This window comes from Spermophilus citellus (assembly GCF_964194105.1).
Source record: "Spermophilus citellus genome assembly, chromosome: 4".
Classification (NCBI taxonomy): Eukaryota; Metazoa; Chordata; class Mammalia; order Rodentia; family Sciuridae; genus Spermophilus; species Spermophilus citellus.
The window spans coordinates 183699163-183725576 of record NC_138185.1 but is presented as its reverse complement, the minus strand read 5'-3'; the positions used below and the strand labels follow the sequence as shown (position 1 = coordinate 183725576).

The following is a 26414-nucleotide window of genomic DNA, read 5'->3' as shown; positions in this document are numbered from 1 at the left end:
ATACCATCTCTTTAAAATGACAGTGGGAGTAAAAGTTCATCAGTTCAATATGTCTTTCACATTTGGAGACTCCTGACTAATAACCTCTGGTATTTATCATCAGAACAGCCAAAGAACTAAATTCTGGCACACACTGTTCTCACGCACTGAGTAAAACTTAAAAAGACAGAAGATTTTCTTCATTTTTTCATTCTTCCATTCATTTAAAAAAAAAGGCATATCTTTTTTTAATTATAAAAATGATCATGCAGATACATCTGGCCTGTATTATCACAGCAGCCTCCTAAATGGCCTTCTTGTCTTCAGTTTGCCTTTTTAAAATCAAGTCTCTATGCAACAGCCAGAAAGATCTTTTTGGATCATAGATCTGCATTGGTCACTCTCTCACGTCACTGCCATATTTTTCCATGGTTCTAGAAGGCAAGTCCTTTGTAGCTACAGCTGCTGTCTCTCCTGCCTCCCTGCTTCCCTACTTCATGCTATACCAAAGGGTGTCCCCAGATCTAGGTACAAATCAGTTTATTCTTTACAAGCTCCTGCCAAGCTCTGCTAAATCTGGACCCCAGCATGGACCCCTATGATACCTATCACTTATCATTCTCATATGGAATGCAGCCCACAGTCTTGTTTTTTCTTGACTGGCATAATCCTTAAATTAAAAACAAACACACACACTCAAATCTCATCGAACAAGGCACATTATTGTTCAGTTTGCTTAAGACTCCATCAGTCTATATTATACACCAAATCCTAATTACACATTTATTCTGTGCTGGGTTGTATAAAAGATACTTGTGCTAATCTCTTCCCCACTAGACTAGACTGTAAGCTGCTTGAAGACCAGGATTACCAACTTTATTATCTTTATTATTGCTAACTTTTATATCTGTAGACCTGACAGAGGCTGCTCAATAAATATTTATTGTGTGAATATCTGCCTTAAAAATATAAAATTAGGTCAGGAAAGACTCAGTCTGTCTTCCTGTCTTCTCTGTTCACAATCATTACAAGACCTGTAGAACTCTGGATCTGGCAGATATTAACAGTATTCCATAGGGGAATTGAAAGTCTGTGTTTATGATGTGATGTTGCTAAGATGGGACCACTTAGATAGGACGTTTAAACCTTTGTGATTATTCCTACCATTTCCAGAAAATCCATGTCTATTCTTATGATTCTTCATAAGTAACTATTCTTTGTGTTTTGTTATTGTTTCATTTCCATTAAGGTGTACATACCCTTAGTTTTAATTCATGTCTGTGTGACCATCACATTCCCATCAAACAGTGCCATTCTGAAATATGAACGTAAGCTCTGTGCTGTGGAACATGCCTGTAATCTCAGCGGTTTGGGAGGCTGAGGCAGGAGGATTCTGAGTTCAAAACCAGCCTCAGCAAATTAGTGAGGCCCTACACAACTCAGCAAGACCCTGTGTCTAATAAAATACAAAAATAGAGCTGGGGATGTGGCTCAGTGGTTCAGTACTCCTGAGTTTAATCCCTGGTTACAAAAAAGAAAAAAAATGCATGTAATAGGATTAGATGTGTTATTTTATCTGCTTTGTAGGAGACCCTACAAAGTATAATCAGTGGGCATACCTGAATGTGGCTCCTGCCAAGAAGTAGTACATCCAAGATCTATATAAGCTGGTCATGCCAGAAATTATAGTGATGTAAATGCCCATTGGTTAACCTCCAATGTATCATCTTTTGGATAATCTAATATTTGTTTCTGTCATTGAATTTTTCTAGTTTTCTAGTTTTTCTCTTCTAGTCATTCAGTTACATGCTGCTTTAAAGACACTGAAAAAGATTTGGTGTCCCCTAGGACCCAGATTACTCATATTTATGGAATTTCATATAATCAGTGACATAGGACCATGGTACCTGCCTGTGGCAATGTTCTTACCGTAAATCAAGTCTCCAGAGAATGCCCCACATTTTCAGGGAGTGGTATAGATGTTGCAGAAAGAATATACACCATATGTCGTTTCTGAGGAAATGTGTTAGTAACCCAAGAATGGAAATGTGTCCAAATATCAAATTTAGGAAAAGAAAGCATGTTTATCTCCGCTTCCTTCTCTAAGGAAGAGGTAGGGGCAAAATATGAGAGCTTATTACAGAATCCTTTAGCAGCCAGAAATTTCATTGACAATTTTGTTAATGTATCTACTTGGCTGCTTTCTCAGAGGCCTATTGTGAATTCCTTAGTTTATATTAATAGTTAATGGTGCACCTGAAAAATCAAGCAATATTGTACCATTTGGGTAATAGTTATGTTAGATGGTTTTTTTATACCACGTCAAGCTTATCAGACTCTCTTTTTCCTAATAATGAATATCTCATCTTTTCCAATTTCCTAATCAAATGCTTCCACATCATCTTGAAACACAGCCAGATCTAGCTGTGTCTGTTCTATACTTTTGGCTTCAATTATATCGAATTATCCAGTCTGCTTAGAGGTCCTAAGGTTCTCTTTTGCTCTATGACATAGGCTTGACATACCCCTTCAAAAAGCTCATGCTCACCAATCATTCAACACAAATCTGTTGTAAGTAAACAGTGAATTATAGAGAGCATTAAGCCAACTTTAAAGTTATGAAGAAATTTCTAGAATAGGTTCCCCCCCTAAACTCTGGTGCTTTTCAGTTGATCTTAGGTATTTCTATTTTCCCTGTTCTTTCTTTCTGCAACATACACATTATTTATTCTTCATGGCATTGCTATAGCATTGATGATTTTCATGGCAGTGTCAAGAAGTAATACAGCCATGTTTTGACTATATAATAATAAATATTTAATTTTTCACAGATATAATATTATTTACATTGACCAGAAACACTAGGCTTCCTATACATTGACTTATTTTATTTTATTCATTCAAATGCTGGCAGCTGAAAGACCAATACAAGGAATGGTGAATACCCTTTTGGTAAAGTTAATATTGTTACTTTTTGTCATATTTGGCTGATATATCACTGTATCTTACAACAGAAAGTCAGATGAAAGTTGATTCTTAATTTTTGAATTTTTTTAGTCAAAATTCTTATTTTTATACTTCAAGGCCTGATCTGCATGTCTCTATCCTTCATTTCCAGGTTCTTTTGATCATTCTTTCTGTCTTCTGCACTTTTTTAAAAAAATAATTTTTTAGCTGTAGATGGACACAATGTATTTATCTATCTATCTATCTATCTATCTATCTATCTATCTATCTATCTATATGTGGTGCTAAGGATCGAACCCATGGCCTCATACATGCAAGGCAAGCACTCGCACTCTACCACTGAGCCACAACCCTAGCCCCTCTTCTGCACTTTTTAAAAATACCCTTTTCACCATGGTGAAAGGGAGAGCCCAAACTCACCATTAAGCATCCAAGTTGACTCAGGCTGCACTTTGTTCTCCTAGCAACACCTGCTGTGGCCCTTTGATGCCTGAGGTCATGCTTTATACTACTCAAATCTCTATTGCCTGGCCTAGTGTCCATAGCAGTCACAGTGGTGGTTTCTAAGTGATGACTGGATGAATACCTAATTTCACAACTTATGGTTGTTTACCTCTTTAATCTGAAACATTCCAACCTGGACTGGATCATTTTGAACTTCTGTCAAATATTCTTTATACCAAGTACAATGCAGTATATACACTGTTATTCAATGAATGTTTGTGAGAACTAAACAGTTGTATATTTTGGAGCCCTCTCATGAAGAAGCCAAAATATGGCACACAGTTATTTCAAATCTGTGCTTGATCCAATTAGTCAAGTCAAGGAATGAATTTTCACCCTGAAGACTAATCGTTGATTCAACAAATTGGTTACTGTGATTATACTCTCTTGAACTTCCTGTGGCTGAAATGTTTTATGACCATTCCAGAGGTAGAGAAATATTTGGCAATCCATTTTTGTTTCTTAAAATATTTTATTTATTTATTTTTTTTGTAGTGCTGGGGATCGAACCCAGGGCTTCAAACATGCTGGACAAGCACTGTACCACTGAGCTACATCCCCAGCCCTTAATATTTAAGTATAAACCTTCCTCTTTAGAGAGTATTATTGATCAAGTTCAACAGATGTTTACTATGCTTGCAAACAACTATCAAACACCTTGTATGTGACAGGAATGGAGATATATGTGAAAGTGGCAATTTTCATGTTACTTATAATTTGGTAGACAAAGATAGAAATAAACCCATATATTGTATGATAAATTCTACAATAGAAGCAGGTATCAGGAGCAGATAAAAAAGGAATAATTAACTCTGCAGAGGCATTAAGGAAGCCTTCCTGCAAGAAATTACTCTTGAGAGCAGTTTCTGTCTTTTAGATGACTGTAATGAAGGGAAAATGCCCCTGATGTGCTTAATATATTTATTTATAAAGCAGTGTCATATTGTAAAGAATAAACTTTTTAAAAAGCAAAGATTTGAAAAGCATTTGACTCCTCAGTTTTGCACCTAAATTCACCTCCATGTTCTGTGGTTTTGAAATATCTGAGGAACAGCTGAATCAAACCCTACTGTATTAATGAATTTATATATGCGCACATGTCTAATATATTTCCTGCTGCCAATTTTTATGGTTTCATAAATAGGTCTATCACCAACATTTCTTTAAAAAAATGAAGAAAAGAGCTCATATATGTGAGTAGAAATTCAGTGTATTTTATAGAACACTGCTACTTCTTGATATAGCCTACGGGATGTGACTTTTCATAAAAGCCTAATGAATTTCTAGATTTGTCAGCTGTTTCCAAACAGATGCACTCTGCTAATCTAATGGAAACATTTTGAGCCCAGATCCCAAATATCAATAGCTTTTAGTATTGCAAATTAGTTTGTCTATTGGGTAAATTGGGCTGTGTGGTTCTTGATAAAAATAAGCAAGTAATTTTGTATGGATGTTTTATGTGCAACTGTCTTTCCAGTGTTTGATGCTCATATTTTTCTTTGCAGAGTTTCAAGTTGAATGTAGACAGCCATTGTGCTCTCAAGGAAGCTGTGGAGGAGGAAGGACACCAACTTCTTGAGCTTATTGCATCCCACAAAGCAGGTAAATCCTCCTGAAATATTGCAAGTCTTTATGTCTCCAGACTATTAAGAATGAAGAAGCATTGCTGTAAATTACTGCATATATTCACTTCCTTATGTATTATTAATATTTACATTATCAGATTGACCTTCAAGATTTATAAATGTTTCATATACTGCATACAATGCTGTGATACTTATAAGATGAAATACTGCCTCCAAATGGTCTGTTCATTTTATTTTGGGCTTGCTGTTCGCCTGAGCTTCAATTGAAATCACATTCTTGAAAACTTCACATTGACATGCTTTTTGATGTAGGTGCTCTGGAAATAACATTAAGATAATGAATGAGAATTGTACATATAGTTACAATGCATATGCGTTAGGGTGCTTATAGATATCATTACAGATATAAGGCAGGCAGTCTAGACGTATCTGATTATTTCCCAGCCAATTCACACATATGAACATTTTGTGTTCTTTGCTGGTCTTTGTATTAGCAGGATTTTGGGCCTTCAACCAATTCTTAGCCCAGTATTAATGTGTTTAAGAGGAACAGATTACAAATAAAAAAATCATTTTGTCATCATTTGCTATACTTATCCTGGTAGTAGAAGATCATAAGACAGGATGAGTTACAGTTTGGCTCTTTGAGCTTACTACAGCTAAATAGGAAAAGCACAGCATTAATCGGATGTGTTAAAGACTGTTGTGTTACTTCCGGCCCATTTACTGTATTTCTCATTGAATTAACTTTACCTATTTCAATACATCTTTCTGATCATTATAATGCCCCTACACAGATACACAGGCCCTTTCATTTGAATGAGAAACTATAGTGTTAATAATCTTTATGCATTGTGATTTTTGTTCCACATGCCTTTTTTTTTCAGTCAATAGCTGAATCTAAGTCTGTTTCCAAAGCATGTGGTTATTCTATTTTTTATCCTTATATATTGTTTCAAAAATTGCCACTCTCTTTTCTGAGTGACAAGTGCTAATGTGGCAGGTGATGGCAAGGTCATTTAAAAACATGTATAGCATTTGAAATAGCCACCTAATTTACTACAAAAAAAAAATAATGGGTAAAGATTTAATCAGATTCCCAACTTGTGCTTTCCTCTCTTTTTGGAGAAGGACTGAAGGACATGCTGCGGATGATTGCAAGTCAATGGAAGGAGTTGCAGAGGCAAATCAAACGGCAACACAGCTGGATTCTCAGAGCTCTGGATACCATCAAAGCAGAGATACTGGCTACTGATGTGTCTGTGGAGGATGAGGAAGGGACTGGAAGCCCCAAGGTAAGTGGCTTGAAGTTTGCCTTATTTCCTCTCATTTCTGTCTTCTTTTGAACTATGCACCACTGAAGTTTTCTTTCCACCCCTAAGGCTTTTCGTGTCTAGTGGGTAAACTTTATATATCTATCTCTCTATATATAAACAAAACGAAGTGGCTTGGTTTAAAACAATGAAAAAAAGGAGGGGGAAAAGCCTACAACTTTCAAGTTTTACAGGAAGAGGTCTTTTTGTAAAAAGTGGCAGGTTAGGAGGGGGACAGTACTTTAGGGGTGGGAGAAAAGGGGACATAAAACATTTAGTAAACAAAACATAAAGCATCTTTAACATGAATAATCAGAATGGTTTTAAATTGTTTTGTTGCAACTATAAATCACTATAATCAGTGCAATCACTCAGCTCTGACATCCATTAGCCGCTTGGTTACAGCAAATTAACAAAGAAGAGAGAAAGTGATTCATTATCTCATTCCTGTTAATGACTATCAGATGCATTGCCTAATTAGGGGATGGTCATTGTAGTGGGAAGAAGGTCATAAGCTTTGCTACAAATCTTTTTGCTCTGAGTATAAGTTCTCTATAATGGTGCATGCACCGAATACAACAAGTATTTTAAAAATGAGTATTGACATGTTTTGGTTATCCATTTTATATTTACAAAATAACCCATGCAGCGTATGCAACTGAACTTTAAATGAGACACCTTTCAGTACAGAGTGCTACTGTTCTAATGATATCTTTGGACTCACAATGTGGAAAATAATTTTATTCATTTGATATTTTTCTATAGTTTTGCCTTACTTTTGTTATCTGTGTTTCCTAAGAGACTTCATATTGAAACATATCATAATAAGGGGGAAATAGATGTAAGAGTTCCTGGTTTCTTTTCCTGGCATGGACAAAGCAAGTAAATGATTATCAAATCACAGTTCTTCAGTATCCATGTGGATTGGCATTGTGCTAAATGTATACAGACCAAGTTAAACAAGCACTTTGCCCTATTAGACTCAAATTCTTAAATGCAGACAGAGGAAAAACCAAAATCAGCCCTGCAATGCTGAGACCCATGCAGCCAGTGAAAAGCTCAGGCGATTTACAGCTTTGGAACCTCAAACCACAACCTTTAGCTTATTTGTTGGAAACAGAGGATGGAATGATGAGCTCAGTTTTACTTTAAGAAGGCTCCATGGAGGAGGTCACATTTCAGGAAATACTTGAAGGAAGGAAGAGAGGTGGCTTGGCACATGAGCACATACTTTAGGAAGTGATGTGATGATAGGATCAAAGCTGCAACTAATAACGTGGAATGAAGAGTGTATTCAGCAAACTTGGAGTTATTTTAAGGAGCAGGCTACAGGGAGAAATTGTGCAAAGCTTTGGCTTTGTGGGGATGGGAATGGGAAGAAGGAAGATGAAAAAGGATACAGCTGAAAACTTGGTTGTGTTTTATTTATTTAACAGAAAGGATACTGAGTACTTATTCTTTAAGGGCTGTCCTATATTAGGTACATTCTGTGTGCAAGACAATATTTTATATTCTATATTCTCTTATTTCATCATCTCAACAGAATTATATAACACAGTTCTACTATAATCCCCAGGGGAGAAAATGGAGGTACAAAGAGGTTAAGCAATTTGCTAGAGGACATATAGCTACTAAATAGCAAGACTAGGATTTGAATCTGTACCTTTTAGTCCTAGAGTCCACGTTTGTTAGCACCTAGCACATTTCCTTTCACTGGTATTGCTTAAGGCCAACTGTGATGCCAGGCATTAGGGATGACTCAGGGCCTAACTCATGGAACTTACGGTGAAGTTGGAGAGACAGACTCTAATGTCATAATACATGCTTTGATAAGAGATTGGGGTGGGAGAAGTGATTTAGATCAGGGCATCAGAGAGGGCTTCTCTGAGGAAGTGACATCTGTGTGTTTACAGAAGGAGGAGTTAGGGGAAGCTGGGTGTTTTGTTATCAGGTAAGAGGAGGGTTTTGAAGAAATCAAGGAAATGACACCCAGTTGAGGTGTATAAAAACCTGTTCCTGGATGTAGTGACCAATGGAGTGGGGCGAGTGAGAGCAGGGTGATGGATATGCCAACCTGGAACTCCTGAGATGGCAAAATCACCTAAATTCATAAAAGCACTTTTTGACAATAGAGAACCCCAATCAACAGAGTCAGTTTGAAATAGACAGTTCTAAATCAACTCATTTTATAGGGAGGTATTGAGAATGAAGAATATAACCTAGAGAAAAGTATTTTCACAATAGAGATGATGTTAGCATTTCTCAAAAAGAGTGACTGCTTGGCCACACCCCTCCTCAGACCAAATCAGACCCTCCTAGAGGGGCCCATGAATTGCATTTCAACAAGCTCCCAGAAAACCACTGAAATAGGCTTTAAGAAGGCCATTTTCCTGCAGAATTACACACAACATGAAAAAGAAAGAAGGTTTGTTGCATTGTTACTTATAATTATGAACAGTTTAGTATCAGCTGAACTTTTTTCAAAACTGGGAATGTTTAATTTATACTATATATTATTCTAATGAAAGATTTACATAGTTATTAAAATGTTTTAGAAGAAATTTTTAAAAATTGGAAGATAGTACCTGGTGTGGTGACACATGCCTGTAATACCAACAGCTTGGGAGGCTGAGGCAGGAGGATCACAAGTTCAAAGCCAGTCTCAGCAACTTAGTGAGACCTTGTCTCAAAATAAAAAATAAAAAGGGCAGCGGTTGAGTGCCCCTGAGTTCAATACCTGGCACACAAAAATAAATAAATAAATAAATAGATCATAAGAGACCTATAATATGCAGTTACATATTTTAAAATATATTTTTAAATATCTTTCAATTTTCCAAATCTCTACACTTGGCAAGAATTATTGTAAACCAGAAAAAAAGAATACATGTAAAATATAAATATTAATATGCTTTAAAGGGTAAATAGGTGACACTAAACTCAGGAGACTTATTAAGATATGAACTCAAATATAAGGAGGGAAAATAAATACATCTGGTTTTTAATGATTTGGGTGCCCCACTTCTTTATTTATTTATTTTTTTAAAGAGAGAGTGAGAGAGAGGGGGACAGAGAGAGAGAGAGAGAGAGAGAGAGAGAGAATTTTTAATATTTATTTTTTCTTAGTTCTCGGCGGACACAACATCTTTGTTTGTATGTGGTGCTGAGGATCGAACCCGGGCCGCACGCACGCCAGGCGAGCCTGCTACCGCTTGAGCCACATCCCCAGCCCCGCCCCACTTCTTTAAACAACAACCACAATAATATGAAATTTATTTGAATCATTCCAAAAGTGAAAATGCCTGGAGTCATATCAGTTTACAAAGAATAACATAATTTTTTCTTATTGATAGCAGTTTTGTTCTGAAGCATTTTAATGTCACATTATCTGCACAATGTAGTGTAGCTAAAAGCAGATTCGATAATAAGCTTTTCTAGGCATCTATGGATGTGGAACCTGAGGGAGGCACTGAGAGTTTTGAGACTTTGACATGCAAAAGCCAGCAGAACTCTAGGCCTTAAACCTCCCAACTACTTCTCTCTTTCCTAGTCTGGGATAAATTTTCTCTGTTTAAATAAACACATACATATGCAAGGGTGAATGTAGAATCAATTTAAGACAAAAAAATATATTTCTCAATTTAAGCTTAGGAAACTATGGAAAAATCAGAATGATCATTCTTTTGTTTAATGTTTATGAACTGCCTCTCTTAGTCTCTGAGGCAAACACAGTCAGTGATAGAGAGGCTCAAACTGTGAAGTCAAACTGCCTGGGTTCAATGACTGGCATTTACTATTTGGGTGTCCTTGGGGAAGTTACTTCTTTATGTCTCAGGTTCCTCATTTGTAAAATAGAGGTAATGATAATATTCACCTCAAAGGATTATCACTCAAATTGAAAAGAGGTAACATTCCTAATGTACTTAGAGCAGAACCTGGCATATAGTAAATCCTAAATAAGGGAAATGTATTATGCAAGACTTCATATTCTCGTGATGGAGAAAGTAAGCAAATAATTATAATATATCTGGTAAAACTGGTACAAAGGGCTGTGAGTACACAGAGAAAGAAATAATTAATCTTTTCTGAGGATATTGAGGAAAGATTTGCAGAGGAGTTGATGTTTTGAAGGGTAGAAAGAGTTTTTGCTAAGGTGAAAATAGTAGGCAAAAAGAAGAGCTTGTATAAAACCTGCAAGTATAAAAATATATGTTATGTTCAGAACCCAGGACTGTGTCATAGATGATTAGGCTGGCTTGCCATAGTCTGCACTGAGCCTCACAACATGACCAAAAAAAAAAAAAAAAAGATTCTTAATGATTGTTGGTTCAAACAATAATTGACACAATCCAAGCCAGAGTGAGCTTTCCATATTGAATATATAGGTATATGTACACAAACACTGTTAAAAAAGAAAATTTTCTTCCCATATCACACCAAATAGTGCAAATTTAAATAGTTTACATTGAAGTTCTTTAAGACTAAAATCAGGATTTGGCTTCTTATCCATAATATCAGTCCCCTTTCCATGATGTGACCTTGCACAGGTCATGTACAAATTGTGCCATGAAATGCATCTCTAAGTACAGCAGTTATGATCATCTATTTCATCTTATACCTAAAAGAGGAACTGAAATTAAAACATAATAAAAAATAACTCCAGAATTCATCTTAGGTTTACTTCAGAAGCTACTGGGAGCTTGAGAAGCATAATAGAAAATCTAAGGAATATATCTAGGGGGTATTTTTCTTTTTTACCTTGTTTGAGAGACTGCAGAAAAGGACTTGGTCTTAGAAATCTTGTAAAGAAGGAGGATAGGAGGAAATTCAAAGACTCTGGGAAACTTCTCCCCCAGGACTTGGCAGCATACCTTATTTGTTGTATTTCATTTTTTAAAAAAGTGTTATCCCAGAACTGTGAGATCTTTTATACATGGAAATAGAGAACAGAATTTAACAGTTGTAGAAATAGAGCTTCGGTACTCACATCCTAAAATTGAAAATATGCTTATAATTATGTATTTTATTTTAGCTAGATTGGTAAAAGTTTATCTCCTTAAACTAGGCTTTCTGTATGTTAAATCTTTTAATGGTGTATATAGCTGGAGGGATTTCAAAACACAGTGAATATCCAATGTCCTGCAAAGGCTATATTATTTTTTGACCTTTCAAGGCATGAAACAAAAATCCTGAAAAAAGCAAGCATTTACAGATTTTTCACATAACCTCCTTTAAAAACGTTCTTGTCCTGTGTCTTTACTTTTCTCCTGTAAAGCATGCATCTTTACAGATGTCTTAGAATCCAGGCCAGGATTTCCCCACATGACTTATCAAACTTTGCATCACTGAAGGCAGGCAACAATGGTTCCTTTGTCCGTTTTAAGGAAACAGATAAGTTTCCAAAACAAGGAATATTTGAAGATTTTATTATAAATTCAGAAAACTTTACAGCTACTATAAGGGTGACCTATCCTGGGTCCCAACCAGCATCTTCATTTCCTTAGTAAAAGGAGACAGAGGGTTAGCTGCTTTAAACTCTAGGATTGTGCTTATTTTATCTGTCTTCTTTGAGGCTCTTAGATTGAAGTCATCATCCTTTGGAAATGGATATCAGACTCTGAAGGTCATCAATGATATCTGTTCAACAATAGCAGGAGAGTAAGTTTACAGACACTTTTTAAGTATGTTTGCTCAGACCTACAAATGACAGTTTTAGGTATTGGGGAGAATGGGCATTTGCATGGCCTTTGACTTGGGCTTATCACTGACAACCTGACCTTTTTTGAGATGTCAAGTGAAGGGACGTCTAGCATTAACACGTATTTTTGTATGTTTGTTTACCGGGTGACTGTCTTAATACATTATGCTAATATTTTATGAGTACATTTTTTTAAATGAAGGGCTATAAAAGAGCTGATTTTGAGAGCACATTTACAAGATGCTTTCCCTATATTAGATGGTGCCTCACTAGTAATAGTTCAAGTGGACATTATTGTCTAGAGTAGTTTGATCCTGAGTGTTTTCAAGGCTTTGATAATTTTTTTGAGAAGGGGGAGAAGGATAAAAGAAGCCTAAAGAAGAGTCTAGGTTCTTTTCTGTGCTGGCTCAGGAGCTTATATAGTGGGCATAGTCTTTAATATAGGCTTTTCACAAGCAGTATTAAGACACTGAATGGGAATTTGCATTTATATGTTGTTAGTTCTGCATACACTGATGCACATGTGCATAAAAATATACTTGGTACACTTTTTTCTCTCCCACCCATATAAATAAAAGTACAGGTATATGTTGTCAAAAATAATCTGAAATGAATTAATAAAATTAAATCTTGCCTAAACTAGTAGAGAGAAAGACAATAGGCAAAGACCTGCCTGTTATTTATTGAGTGCTGACAGAGACTTTGTCCAGTGCCGAGCCAGACACAAGAGAAGACATGCTTTTCTGCTCAGTGGCCTTATCATTTCAATGTAAGCGCACAGTGTAACATCTTGTCTAACGTAGTTTGGGCTATCTTAGATCTAGAATAATAGATCACCTAAGATTCAGATCATCTTAATTAGGATGTTGGCAGATTGAAATGGAATGGAGTTCTTGATGCAAGCAAATGAGTAGTAAATGCATTACCAATTCCATCTCTTCTGTTCAGAATTCTTCCTAAAAGCCCATATCTGATCCAGTTCCTTTTCTACTGAACTATATAATCATAGTCCTGATTTGCAGTACATAGGCAGAGCTCTTTCTTCCACTGTGGAATTTTTGACAGTCTTTTTTTGTTGCTGTTATAGGAAGGGCAGAATTCTTCAAAAGTGTTTTTTGAAAGACAGAAACAAAACTGAATTACTTCTTTGAAGATCAATATGGTTACTAAATTTGTGATAGAATCAAGTAAAAAAATATTTTCTCTAATATCTTTGAGGTACTTAAATTTGTATGTTATCAGCTGTATGAGTGGATATACCCATAAAAATTAAAAATAGTAGGTCAAAGGATAGCTAGTGGTCAGCCTTATCATAGTCTATATGGTGTATAAGACCATAGCTTATCTTGTTTTTCCACACTGTACTTCAATTGCTGGTGTCTTTGATACTGGAATCATTTGGCTCAGCAAGAATCTGAAGTGAAATTCTTTGGTGACTCTGATCAACAAAGGGAAATGTCATTGAGGTATATAGGTTGTTTCATTTTTTTCTTATTTTGTCTAAGGATGTCTAATCTCTGACTCTGTAATATAGAATTACAAAAATGTATGGTATTGGATACAAACTTAGATTTTTGCAAAGCAGCCATCTTTTACTAACAGAATTCATGTTTTATATTCCACCTTTTCTATTTTGAAGATAACATAATCAGCACATTAGAGGGATTTTTGATCTACCGTGGATGTCAACTTAAAAAAAAATCTATAAGTATTTAAGCACAAAAAATATCAAGATGAGAATATCTTCTAAAAATGCCTTAAAATTAATAAGTTAATCCTTTGAAATCATGAAACAATTACCTTGTTGTGTGATTTACACTTTTTATTGGAATGTGTTGTTTCTGGCAGGGGCCCCAGGCTGAGCCAGGGAGAACCTTGCCTGCTATAGGAATTACTTTGCTCTGGCTCTTGTGTTTATTGAGTCACTTAGGACTTCTTTTAAAATGGCAACTGTACTTCAACTCAGCACCTTGAATACTCCAAACAATTGTTTAAGTATTCTCACACTCAGAATATCTCCTCTGTCCAGTGAAGTCAAGAGGCATAGAGATGTCCACATTTTGTTTTATCCTTCTCTTTAGATTTCACTTGGAAGATGATGGCTATTTATGTGTTTATGATACTACCATACCAAAGACAGGTATTTTTCCAATGTACTGGAGTGCTCTTTTCCATCAGGTCCATAACATTCCCAGTCTTATCCCTTATTGTGGCTAACTGAAGGTTAATGTTTCTCAGGAAATAGATGGGAAATCCTGTTGGGACAGAGCTCAAGACCCCACCTCACTATGACTTCTAGACCATTTTACATTGAGTTGGGGCAATGGCTTCTCATCTTTATATTCAGCTAGGATGCAGAGACCAATACTCATTTAGTATTTCCCCTTCAGGACTAATCAAAGTCAGGGACTTCACTGAGTGAGAAAGGAGAGAAGGATAAAAGAGGCTTAAAGAAGAAGCTAAACAATGAAAAAGAGAAGTGAGAAGGAGAACAGAGGAGAAAGATAAAAGAAGAAAATGTGTATCTAGTGAAATGTAGTAGAGGCTAAAAACCATTGCCTCACTTGTCATTTAGAGGTCTTAATTCCAAAAGCTGCCCAAGGAATTTCATGGACATTAGTGTTTTCATGGGTCTCTTCCCTTTTATTCATTCCTTTCTCAAGCTCTGGAAATCAAAGCCAGAAAAACTTGCTTTTCTTTGACATCTTAGATATTATTATATAAGCTGTGTGTGTGTGTGTGTGTGTGTGTGTGTGTGTGTGTGTGTTTATGTAACATTTTATTAATGGGGTTAGCATTTACTGCAGACTTACTGTGGTACAGTTTCATGCTAAGGTTTTACCTGGTTTGTCTCATTCATTTGTCCCAAGAATTCTAGCAGTCCTAACTCTTAAAATTCACCCCTTTCTGATGAAAAAACCTAGGTTCCAAACATCTTACATAATCATGTGTATTGAGACAGTCTTCTAAGAAACTATTTATGACAGGTTAAAGGCTAAAACCCTTAAGCTTGTGTGATTCCAACTTAGTCAATATTCACGTCAGTGTTTCATTTTATATTTCTTCTAGTTTATCTGTCATCTTCCAAATGTGTTTTCCCTTTTCTCTTTAATTTTGCTAATTGCTTTTCTCATTCTGTCTATACTATTCTAATCTGTCCTTAAAATTAATAATTATTGAATGTGTCTTTACATTGTAATGATATAACTGTGAACAGGACAACATGTCTCTCCTTTCACACTGCCTGACAGTAGAGATATTTTTTTTCGTGTCTTCATACATGTACTTTGGATAATGATGTCTATCACATTCCATCACCCTTGCTAATCCCTTGCTCCCTCCCTTTCCCTCCCACCCCTCTTCCCTATCTAGAATTCATCTATTTCTCCCATGCTCCCCCTCCCTACCCTACTATGAGTCAGCCTCCTTATATCAGAGAAAACATTCAGCATTTGTTTTTGGGGGGTTGGCTAACTTCACTTTTATTGCATGTATGTAATCCTAAATTATACACATGTATATAATATGTGACAGATACTATAATAAGAAGTAGAGGAGATATGGAAATTTGGGGAGGGAACATTAATTATTTCAATCTGATTTGCTCTGAGAAGGCTTTTACCCTATGAGAAGATGGATTTTGCAGAGGTCTCCAATATTCAGTTAAATGGTACTAGAAAGATATTAGAGGGAGAACATTCCAGGCAGAAGATATAGCATGGTCAAAAGTATGGAAAAGAGAAAACACAAGGGGCATCATAAAATGGAGAGCAGTGAAAAATTTGGCTTTTTGGAGCATAGAATGTTCATGTGCTTATGGGAAGGGAGAGGACATCACTGAGGATAAAGCCAGAAAAACTTTGAGCAATATTCCATACAGCTTTGAACACCAGGTTGAAGAGTTGTTTTTACTAGTGTACCATGTTTTTAATGATTCAGTTTGGCCACAGAAAACAGATGGAAAAGGTAGGATGAAATAGGAAGAATCAAAAGTCATAAAAATGAATTAGGAAACTAGTACAATGACTAAAGGCAGCTGATTTATAGCAGTTGCTATAATAATATAAAGAAACAAATAAGAGCAATATTATGGAAGAAGAATTAATAGAATTTGGCATTTAGGGGATGGAGAGATGAGAGGAGTTAACAGTGACTTTAGGGAATTGAACATGATAAGTTAAAATAACATTAACTGAGGTTGAACACATTTTTGATAAGGAACAGTTTTGAAGAGGAAGATAATTAACTCATTTAGTACAGCCACCTTGATGCCCAATTAATAAGAATATGTAGGCATATAACCTGAGCATAAATGTTTCTGTTACCCACCCCCCAGGTTATTCCAAAGTACAAGTAGTTTGATAACAATGATTTGGAAATAGGATAGCCCTAAAAATCATCTATGTGGTCATATATAACTGTTGAAAATGCAAGTCTGAAGTTTGGAGTAATCAACACTAAGAATGTAAGTTTGGCAATCCAAATTGAAATAATAATGTCTATAGCTTTGGAAGTTGATATTGACAAGTAAGATACTATTGTATGAAAATAAAGCAGAGGAAACAATAGAATCCTGAGGAATGCCTAGGGCAACTGAGAACAAGGATGACATACTGAAATTAGGGATTAAGTAAGAATCAACATGCTCAACAGTGAAACTCTAAGCCCCTGCAGTCCAGAATGCTGGCAGCCAGTAGCAATGTAGGTCAAACTGAAGAACAAAATAGTAAAATAAGGTCAATTGAAGGTGACAGTTTAAAGAAGAACAAGAAAGAGGATCACTAATAGTACCCTTTAGCCCTAATATCATTTTCCATGATTTCAGTTACCTATAGTCAACAGTGGTTGAAAAATGTTCTATGAAAAAAATCTAGAAACAAACAATTCATAAGTTTTTAATTGTACACTATTCTAAGTAGCGTGGTGAAATCTCTAACTATCTTTCTCTGTCCCAGCCAGAACATGAATCACCCTCTTGTCCAGCATATCTATGCTGTATACTATACTGGCCCATTAGTTATGAAGTAGCCATCTCTGCTATCAGATTGACTGTCATGGTATTACAGTGCTTATGTTCAAGCAACCCTTATTTTACTTAATAATAGCCTTAAAGCACAAGAGTAGTGATACTGGCAATTCAGACCTGCCAAAGAGAAGCTGTAAAGTGGTTTAGGTATCATTTCACGTCATCACAGGAAGAAAGTTGACTGAAGTACAATAAAATATTTTGAGAGACAATATTCATAGAAATTTATTATAGTATGTTGTTATAGTTATCCTATTTTATTATTTATTTGTTGCAGTACTAGGGATTAAACCCAGGGCCTCACACATGACAATGCTTTACCACTGAGCTGTACCCCAACCCCTATTATTAGTTAATCTCTTATTGTACTTAATTTATAAATTAAACTTTATCATAAGTATATGTGTATAGGAAAAAGAGGAATATGTAGGGTTTTGTACGATCTATGGTTTTAGGTATCTACTGACTGGAGGTTTGGAATATAGCCACCATGGATAAGGGAGGCCACTGTACAATGATTTAGATGATAGAGAGGAAGTGAATCAAGTGGAAATGTAAGTTTCTAGAAGGGAATATAGCTTCTGAGTTAAAGAAAGAAGGAATGTTAGTGATAAGCTCAGTAAAGATGGAAGGAAGTCAAGGGACTTCAAATGAAGTGATTAGTCACTGGAAAAATTATTCCAATAGAGGAAGGTAGAGGGTAAGAAGGGACTGGAGAGAATAGTAGGATTCATTCTGCCCTCTCAAAAAAAGACTTCCTATAATATCTACCTATTCTAAACTGCATTTATTAATTGTTAATACCATGCATTTGCTGATTAATAACACACAATCTCATGATAACATTTCTGTTTTTGTCTTGAAATTCCATGCATATCTTTGTAGTTAACTTTTAAGGTGATTACACTCTTCATGACTGCAAATTACTTTTTTTTTTAAATTTTATTGTTGGTTGTTCAAAACATTACATAGTTCTTAATATACCATATTTCACAGATTGATTCAAGTGGGTTATGAACTCCCATTTTTACCCCGTATACAGATTGCTGTTGATAGCAACTATATTCTAAACATCTTCATTTTTACTTACTTTACACATTATTTCATCTTGAAATATATTTTATTTGATTTGATTAATACAGTGTTCATTTTAGAGCTAAAGATAGAACCTCATATCATCTTCTCATCTTTCATGATGTTTTATCTTATATAAATAACGATATAACTCCATCTTATTCTCTTTCTTTTATGCTTCTCTCTTACTTCTTTTGCCTCTTGATTTTTATTGTACACAAAATAATATTTAATTGAAAACCTCTAAAAGAGCCATTTAACCTATTTTCCCCCAAATAACTAGTAATTTATACTATAAAATTGATATTGGTGGTATTATTATTATTATTATTATTATTATTATTAAACTTCCTCAAGGTAAATCTAGTTGGTTGATTGTTTTAACAGGTTGTCAGGGGTGTTTAAGTCTTTGTTTGAAGGGGCTTTCTGAGAAGATATACTTCTGAGTGACTTTGAAAAAAAACTAAAAGCATCTAATATGTCGCTGGCCAGCTCACTGGTTGATGAGATTTGTAGTCTTTGCTTTAAAGCTCTCTAACAAGATTAGGTGAGATTGAACCTGAGAAGGTAAAGGTCTCTAAATTGACATAAATTCAAAGGGCAGAACTAGATCATACCACTATTTAAATGTCTAACAAAGTCTAATCTCTGACATATTATATTTGGTCCACTGTAATCTGTGTACATACACATCCTTCTAGTAAATGATGAATGAGGTTTAGCTAACATAGCATAGTTTATATCCTCCTAGACCTTTATAAGAAATACAAAGTTGGAGAGCTCTGCTCTGTAAAATGACCTGGATCGCTTCTCTGGAATAGGGTCTCTATAAAACATACACAAAAACAAACACTCTTGCATTTTCTTTTCAAACCAGTTTGGTTGAATTTATTTCTCTGTTGTCTTTGCTTTAATATCTCATGTATATACTCAGACTATCATTATATTTCTGAGAGGAATACTGAATTTCACTTTGTAGATCCATCTAGCTAAAACTGATAAAACCATTCATTTCTAATGGGAAATTTTGGTCTAGTTATGAGACCCAGAAAGGAATTAAGTTTCATCAGCATATTTAAACTTGCAGCCTTTATCTGAACCTTCTGAAGTTCACTCATAACTTGAGGGCCATGCCTTTTTAATTATAAAGAATTTTTAAAAACTCTTCTTTGTCTCATCTCTTTTTATATTTCCAGCCCCTCATCCCCAAAGTATTCATTTCTCTTCTATTTGAAAGTAAACTAACAATAGCATGATATAAACTCATGACTCTGATGCTAAACAGACCCAGTAGTATCCCTAATAATGACTGTTATAATGTAATGCCAGCCAGCTTCATGTGGTGGAACTTTCCCCATTACTGAAGACTTTGGACATTCTAGAACCTGGCCTGTTGTATGTACACTTATCAAGGGCCTTTACTCTAATTCTTCTTCTTCTTCTTTTTTTTTTTCTAGTTGCCATTTAGGTTAAATGGCTCTTTTAGAGGTTTTCAATTAAATATTATTTTGTGTACAATAAAAATCAAGAGGCAAATGAAGTAAGAGAGAAGCATAGAAAGAAAGAGAATAAGATGGAGTTATATCGTTATTTATATAAGATAAAACATCATGAATGGACCTGCTTTTTATTTATTTATATGTGGTGCTGAGAATCGAACTCAGTGCCTTACACATGCTAGGCAAGCACTCTGCCACTGAGCTGCAACTCCAGCCCTGATTTTTCTTTTATTATAACACATTCTCCTTCCTCTGGACAAACTATTCTAAAAGATATATATTTAAAAAAACAGCTTTCTGGGTTCCACTACTCATTCTCATTATGAAGTTATATCATAATGCTTTTTTCTGTCAAGTAAATTATACTAATATTACTGAAGAAAATGTATTTTTCAAATTGTCATTGAATAGTGCTACTATTAATTTTTGTTGCATTTTAGAAGGAAATGAAATCATGTCATTTCCTAATAGGTGAAAACTTTGTAAGTATTACTGTTATTCTGTAATTGAAAATAGCCCCCTTTTTTGGGTTAAAAGTTAAGAATTATTAATTGTGTGATACAGGAGAAGGAGACCAAGATATGAACAAAGATATCTCTGAGTAAAGGTAAATTTGAGTGTTTTTCTTCCTTTGTAATTACTTTTATATTTTACCCAATTGTGTAGTAGTTTTTAGTTGTATTCCTCCTTTAGACCTTTGACAAATAGCATCTTCTGTCGTTATCTGTAGCTTCTTTTAGTCTCAGTTGTACATAAAAAGCTTAACAACTATTCTCCATTGGATAATACACAAAAGGGAAATCAGGTAAAAGAACTTGAAGATAGAATCTCTTTAGAAATTGTGAATTTTAAGCAGTTGTTCTCTCACACAGCCTTCTGTCAATGAATGCCTCAAAATAGAAGCTCTTGTTTTGTGTACTTTTCCAAGGCAATCAATAGTTCTTTCTTCCCATAAATGGTAAGATTGGATATAAGGAAGTATAGGCACACTTCTCCTCATAAGAGGGAAATGGGTTGCTGATGTTGCACTAATGATATAACCATCAACAGTGGCATCAAATAATGTGTATTAAACTTAATATAGCAGGCATTGTGGACTGCCTACCCAATAGCTATTTTTCTCTTCCTTTTTCTGACAGAACCATTTATTTTGTCTACATAGCCACCTTTTTTCATATGCTCTTATTCAGGTGCAATGGATCCTATTCCTCAGCCAGGGAGTGTGTGAATCATGACTAGTCCATAGGCAACTATAAGAGCTTCTTTGCCGCATTAATGATTGGTTTAGGCATAGTCAGTGCACTTCTGGCCAGTGAGATACGAAGAGAAATCTTTGTGAGACTTTGGAAAGATTTTCTTTCTTATACAAAGAGACAAACAATAAGAAAGGATTCCCTTTCAAACTCTGGATACTTTTAAAGGGACAGGAAGCTGAGCTGCCTTATCCATTTTGTCTCTATGAATGAAGCTAGCTTGAGAATCCATGCTTATATGCCAAAGATGATAGAGGGAATGATGGTTTTTTCTGTTATTGAATAGCTGAATTAACAAACTCTGGAGGTACCCTTCCTTCAACATTTTTTAAAAAATTTTCTTCTTTTGTAAACTTTCTGTTAGTTTGGGGGATGTAATAAACAACAAATTCACTGTCTTAATAAAAACATTATAGACTACTGAATATTATACAATTTGTATATTTCTCTTCTTATTCCATCTCAAAATAGTTTTTTAGTATTTTTTTGCCACTGCTAAACCATTACTTTGTTTTAAACCTCTTCTAATTCATTGCTAATGGTGCCTTTGGCCACATTCAACTGAAGTAATTCTCATCAATTTTTACTTCTTGGTTATCAAAACAAATGGTTGCTCAGCCTTAGATTCCCAATCTGCAAATAAAACATTTGATCATGGTTGGTGGTTTTCAGTAATCATTTTTTTCAAACCAAATCTTACTCATAGTTCCTACATATAAAACAAACCACGGTAGAATTTGTCAGTTGAGTCAGAACCTGAGAGCTATGTCTCTTGCTTACTATTCTCTAGACCTTCTTTGTTTCTCTGTCCTCAAACTCTACAAAGCTTTTCAGTTTAAATTTCCTACTCTTCTAAACTGGTTTTTAAAACCTCTTTTTCCCCCTTTCTGTAGCCACATGGAATCACTCCTGGTTTCCCAAGTTTGTCTTTTTTTTTTCTATGCTCTTCTCATTCAGCTCCCCATGTCTTTGCCCTTCTATCCCTATTTAATCTCCATTACCATGGAATATACTAGCTGTCTCCCACCCAGCACCTGTCTATATAAAAATAACTTGATTTTTCAATGTTCTTTTAGCATTTATACCTCAATTATAGAAATATAACATTCTCTTTTTGAATTTTATATTAAAGATATTTTTCAGGTTTCATGCTCTCTGAAGGTAGGGAGCTATTTCTTGTTCATTTTCCTGTATACTGCAATGCTCAGCATACTATATCCCTCAGAGACTGTTCTTAAAAAAATACTTTTTGGATGAACAAAAAATTCACACCAGAAATCAAAACCCTTAAGGTATGTGGCTTTCCTTTATAGTTCTTTAGTATTTGTATGAGTTTTATAAGCTGATCCATTCTCTCTGAGGTTATGTGGAATTAAAATGATATAATTGATTAAATTTAATTGATATGGTAGAATACAGTCCAGTTTTATAAAACTAAAGTGAAGTGTTTTTAGTGCAAAATATTCTATAACTTTACATTTCACAGTTAAAAATAAAAAGTAAAACAAAGCAGCCTAATGTGTCCAGACTTGGAAATCTGGCTTTTTAAAACATTTTAAATGGAATTATTTATAAGTTAATTAGCTTGCTGACATCCTAGGCATACCAGTTATGAATCAATGATAAGTGTGGCAGTTGTACTACTACTATAATTTTTAAACACTTAATTTTTCATTTAAATAATTGTTATTGAGTTCCCAGTGAGAATAATAAATTTCAATAAAGCATATCTCCTTTTGTGTTTGTGTTTCCTATAATCCCTGTAAAATTAGCATTCCTTAATAGAATGTGTGTGAGAGTTATATCAATTTTAATAAATGTATCAAAAGTTGGTGCTGGAAAGAACATACCACACTGTACAACTATTTAGTTTCTACTATTTCATTTTAGTTACCTAGTACGTTCTAATTTTAATATCTGTCTTTAGTATCTTTAAATAATTCTGATGATAAGAAAAAGGTATGTTGACTTGGTAAGCTAATATTTTACAAATCTGAAATAAAAATATATTATTACAGTAGTAATAATGTTGTGACTGGAATGTTTTGTAGATATTTTTTTTAATTTAATATTTTTTAAGACTCCTACTATCAGTTGTTTTCACTAGGGAGGAATTTTGAAGAGTAGAATTAATGATAGAGACAAATAATCATAATTTTGGAACCAGAAAATTGAAAGTTTAAAATAAAGTCTGTATATCCATAAGCTATAAGGAAATGGAATGTGCTGATCCAAGGGATAAATAAATCAGAGAATCCCTTCTATTTACCTGTCTCATCATCCAGGAATGATAATGCTATATCCCTCCCTCACAGAAGTGTTGAAGAGATTAGATGATATATAAGAAAATATCAAAGTTGGTTGACTAATTCATACATGATTGCTAAGATGATCAGAGATGTTTGGAACATTCCAAAACTCCTATAATTACTGTCAGGGTGGGAGTCTGCCTCCCTGTTTTCATGCAGAGTTGGGTAGCAAGCTGGGACAATGATCTGAGCTACAGTGAGGGCTTTGAGTGGGTCATGGAATGAAGGAGAATCACAGCATCTAGGGAAAAAGTGGGTTTGTGAACCAAAAATACAGTCTGAAGCAAAAACAATCCACAACAGGAGGCAGAGGGAAAGAATGTAAAAAGGAAAACCAGAAGTAGAACCTGGAGACTACCACCCTGAGGCATCAATATTCAGAGTCAAATACCTCAAGGAAGGACCTCCGGTGGTACCAGTGGTGGTAGTAGTAGTGAGAGTAGCTAGGAAGCCAAAAATATCAATCCTAGAACAGGCTGTACCATATGCACACCAATCTGTGACTCCCAGAGTTCCTTCTTCTGTGCTGGTCCACAGATTCAGTGTGTGACATCTTCATGTTTTTTAAGCTTCAGCATTATATCCTAAGGTGGCTACACCTGGAGATTTAAGAGGTATAGGGTATAATTTGAATGTTTGCTTTCATTATTATTATTCGATATTATTATGGTGATAGTTTGTCAAGAGTCTTTTATGTTAAGACTATTGGCATGAGTTTTGAGATCTACAGTAAACTTCTTATATGACAATGAGTTTATTATTTATTTTTGTTAGCTCTGATATTCATAGGGTAACATCTGAAACATGGTAGTTGTCTAGTTGATTTAATATTGACTTAGCTGCTGGTCTCTTTCCATTTCCCACAAACCCCTACTCCTTGCCTGCTAATTCTGTAGGACTCAGTTTAAATCAGGAAAGGAAATAGGTCACCTAAAATAAGTGTAGACAGGGACAGTCTCTGGTTCTTATGGCCTTGTTCATAGAAGCTTCAGTAAATTCTTTCTGTAAAATATTTGAGGCTTGTTGCTTAATAACCAGTGATGCCTCTGTGGGGTCAGCTGCTATAGACAAAGACCAGTGACTTATGTTGCAGACAGAGTAGACTAAAAAGAGGGTGAAAGAAGAAAGCTTTTCCAAGTAGCTTTACCCATTTCAGCATATAATGGCTAGGCCTTAAAACTCCCAGTGTTTAAAGCAGTGTTTCCTGTCTTATGAATTTCCATATCTTGATCTAAGAAACACCGAGCCTGTAAGTGGGCTCCACTGTCTGCATCTGACTGCTCCAACTGTGTTAATCATCATCTGCTCATAAAAGCATGGAACCCCTGTAGGATTATTGTTTGGCAGAGTCAGTAAATTGGTTGGTTTGTGCAAAATTTGGGGAGAAGAGAGTAGAGTGGAAAAGTGAATTAACAGTGACAACATGAGTAAAAGTAGTGCTAAAAATGCTGAGAAATGACCTTCTATCTAATTGTATTGTTATTTTGGATTAAAAAGATCTTGATAAGTACAAACTTATTTTTGTTACTTTCTTTTTTTTTTATTGATTGTTCAAAACATTATGGAGCTGATGATATATCATCTTTCATACATTAGACTCAATTGGGTTTTGAACTCCCATTTTTACCCCAAATACAGATTGCAGAATCACAACTGTTACATACTCACATTATTACATAATGGCATATTAGTGACTGTTGTATTCTGCTACCTTTCCTATCCCCTACTATCCCCCCTCCCCTCCCCTCCCCTCCCCTCCCATCTTCCCTCTCTACCTCCTCTGCTGTTGTTCAGTTCTCTCCCCTTTTCCCCCCCTCCCCCTTGATTTTTGTTACTTTCAATGTTAGTAAGAATCTATTCATCTAGTGCAGAATGAAAAGCAAGCCTTTGGATTTATGAGTTCAGGGCCTTATACAATTGCAGACAGCATTGGAAGATACTTGTTGTATTAGATGGTCATAAATGATGACAAAGCACAGGACTAATAGAACAGATAAAAATATGCTGTTCAAGAAAAATAGTCTCCTTTTCATACAATATATGACATTCCTGCATCTGCCATGATATAATGACCCTATTAACAGAAAAGAAATGAAAAATAAGGAGTCAGCATGGTTGTTACCTAAGCCCATCATAACATTTTAAATTGCTTAAAGTTGCAGTCTCCTAAAAAGAGATTACACTTGTTGAGTAGCTCTTTTAGCTGCCTGGCAAGATCTGTAATTCAAAAGCTTCAGGACTTAATTTTTATGATTTTATTTCAAATTTCCTATGTAAAATGATCATAGCATTCTACATAAAGCAGAAAACATAAGACAATTAAGGCCAGGAAAAATTAGGCAGGGAAAAGTAAGAAAATATACCTCTTTCTTTGTTTCATAAAACTGGTAGAATACTAAGTAAGACAAACAACCTTATAACTAGAAAGAAAATTACTAGAAGTTATTTTTTATCCTAAAAAATCACATTAATGGCTTTGTCTACAGCACAGTTATTACCAATTGCCATTAACTTGTTGGCACAAACATGCTTAAAATTTATTTCTTATTCTGTAGTCCTAATATTTTTTTAAAGTGTGGAATTCAGATTGTGTAATTAAAACAAGTAGAATAATAAACATATTTATGAAGGGTTTGTGTATGTATTTGTTTTAAGTTAAACAGATAATTTCTAGTGATTTTCTTGAGTCATACAGTGAATAATTAAAATAAATTTAAATTCAAATATTAACATTTCAATTTCCAGTTTGGTGAACATAAGCAAATTATTATAAGTTTGTTTTCAATTCCTGCAAAGCATATTAAAATTAACTTTTCCTCAATTTAAGTAATGTGTATAACTAAACTTCCTTCCTACTGTGAAACAGTTTCATTTATTGCTATTTGTAAACTGCCTAGGATAGATGCAGAGTGGATTGGGCTCGAAACTCCTTGAACAGTTTCTTTTGAAATAACACTACATACGTTAAGCTCAATTACACATCCAAACAGCCACAGCTCACTTTTGGTAATTTATTCATTGATTTAACATAGTACCCAGAAGAGCCATGCATGCTGTCATTTTTGTAATATATTATGTTTTAAATATACTCATGCTCACCCATGCACACCATTAAGGTGTGCATAAACCTGTGTTTTTCTCTCTTGACAGCTATAAATGTTTGTTATTATTACACAAAACATATGTTCATGTTGTTTTTGTCTAAA

The 26414-nt window shown here is 34.9% G+C and overlaps 1 protein-coding gene across 3 annotated transcripts in view; it reads left to right on the top strand.

Annotated features, from left to right (window-relative positions):
* The window catches only part of AKAP6 (A-kinase anchoring protein 6), a 532388-nt gene that overhangs the window by 307192 nt on the left and 198782 nt on the right, over window positions 1-26414 (top strand). For 2 of the 3 annotated variants that reach the window (XM_081290017.1, XM_081290019.1), the window contains 2 exons: window positions 4956-5052; window positions 6165-6331. In XM_081290017.1, coding sequence (XP_081146143.1) covers window positions 4956-5052; window positions 6165-6331 — 264 coding nt within the window. The remainder of the gene's footprint in view (window positions 1-4955; window positions 5053-6164; window positions 6332-26414) is intronic. The other variant, XM_081290018.1, reaches the window with a different exon arrangement.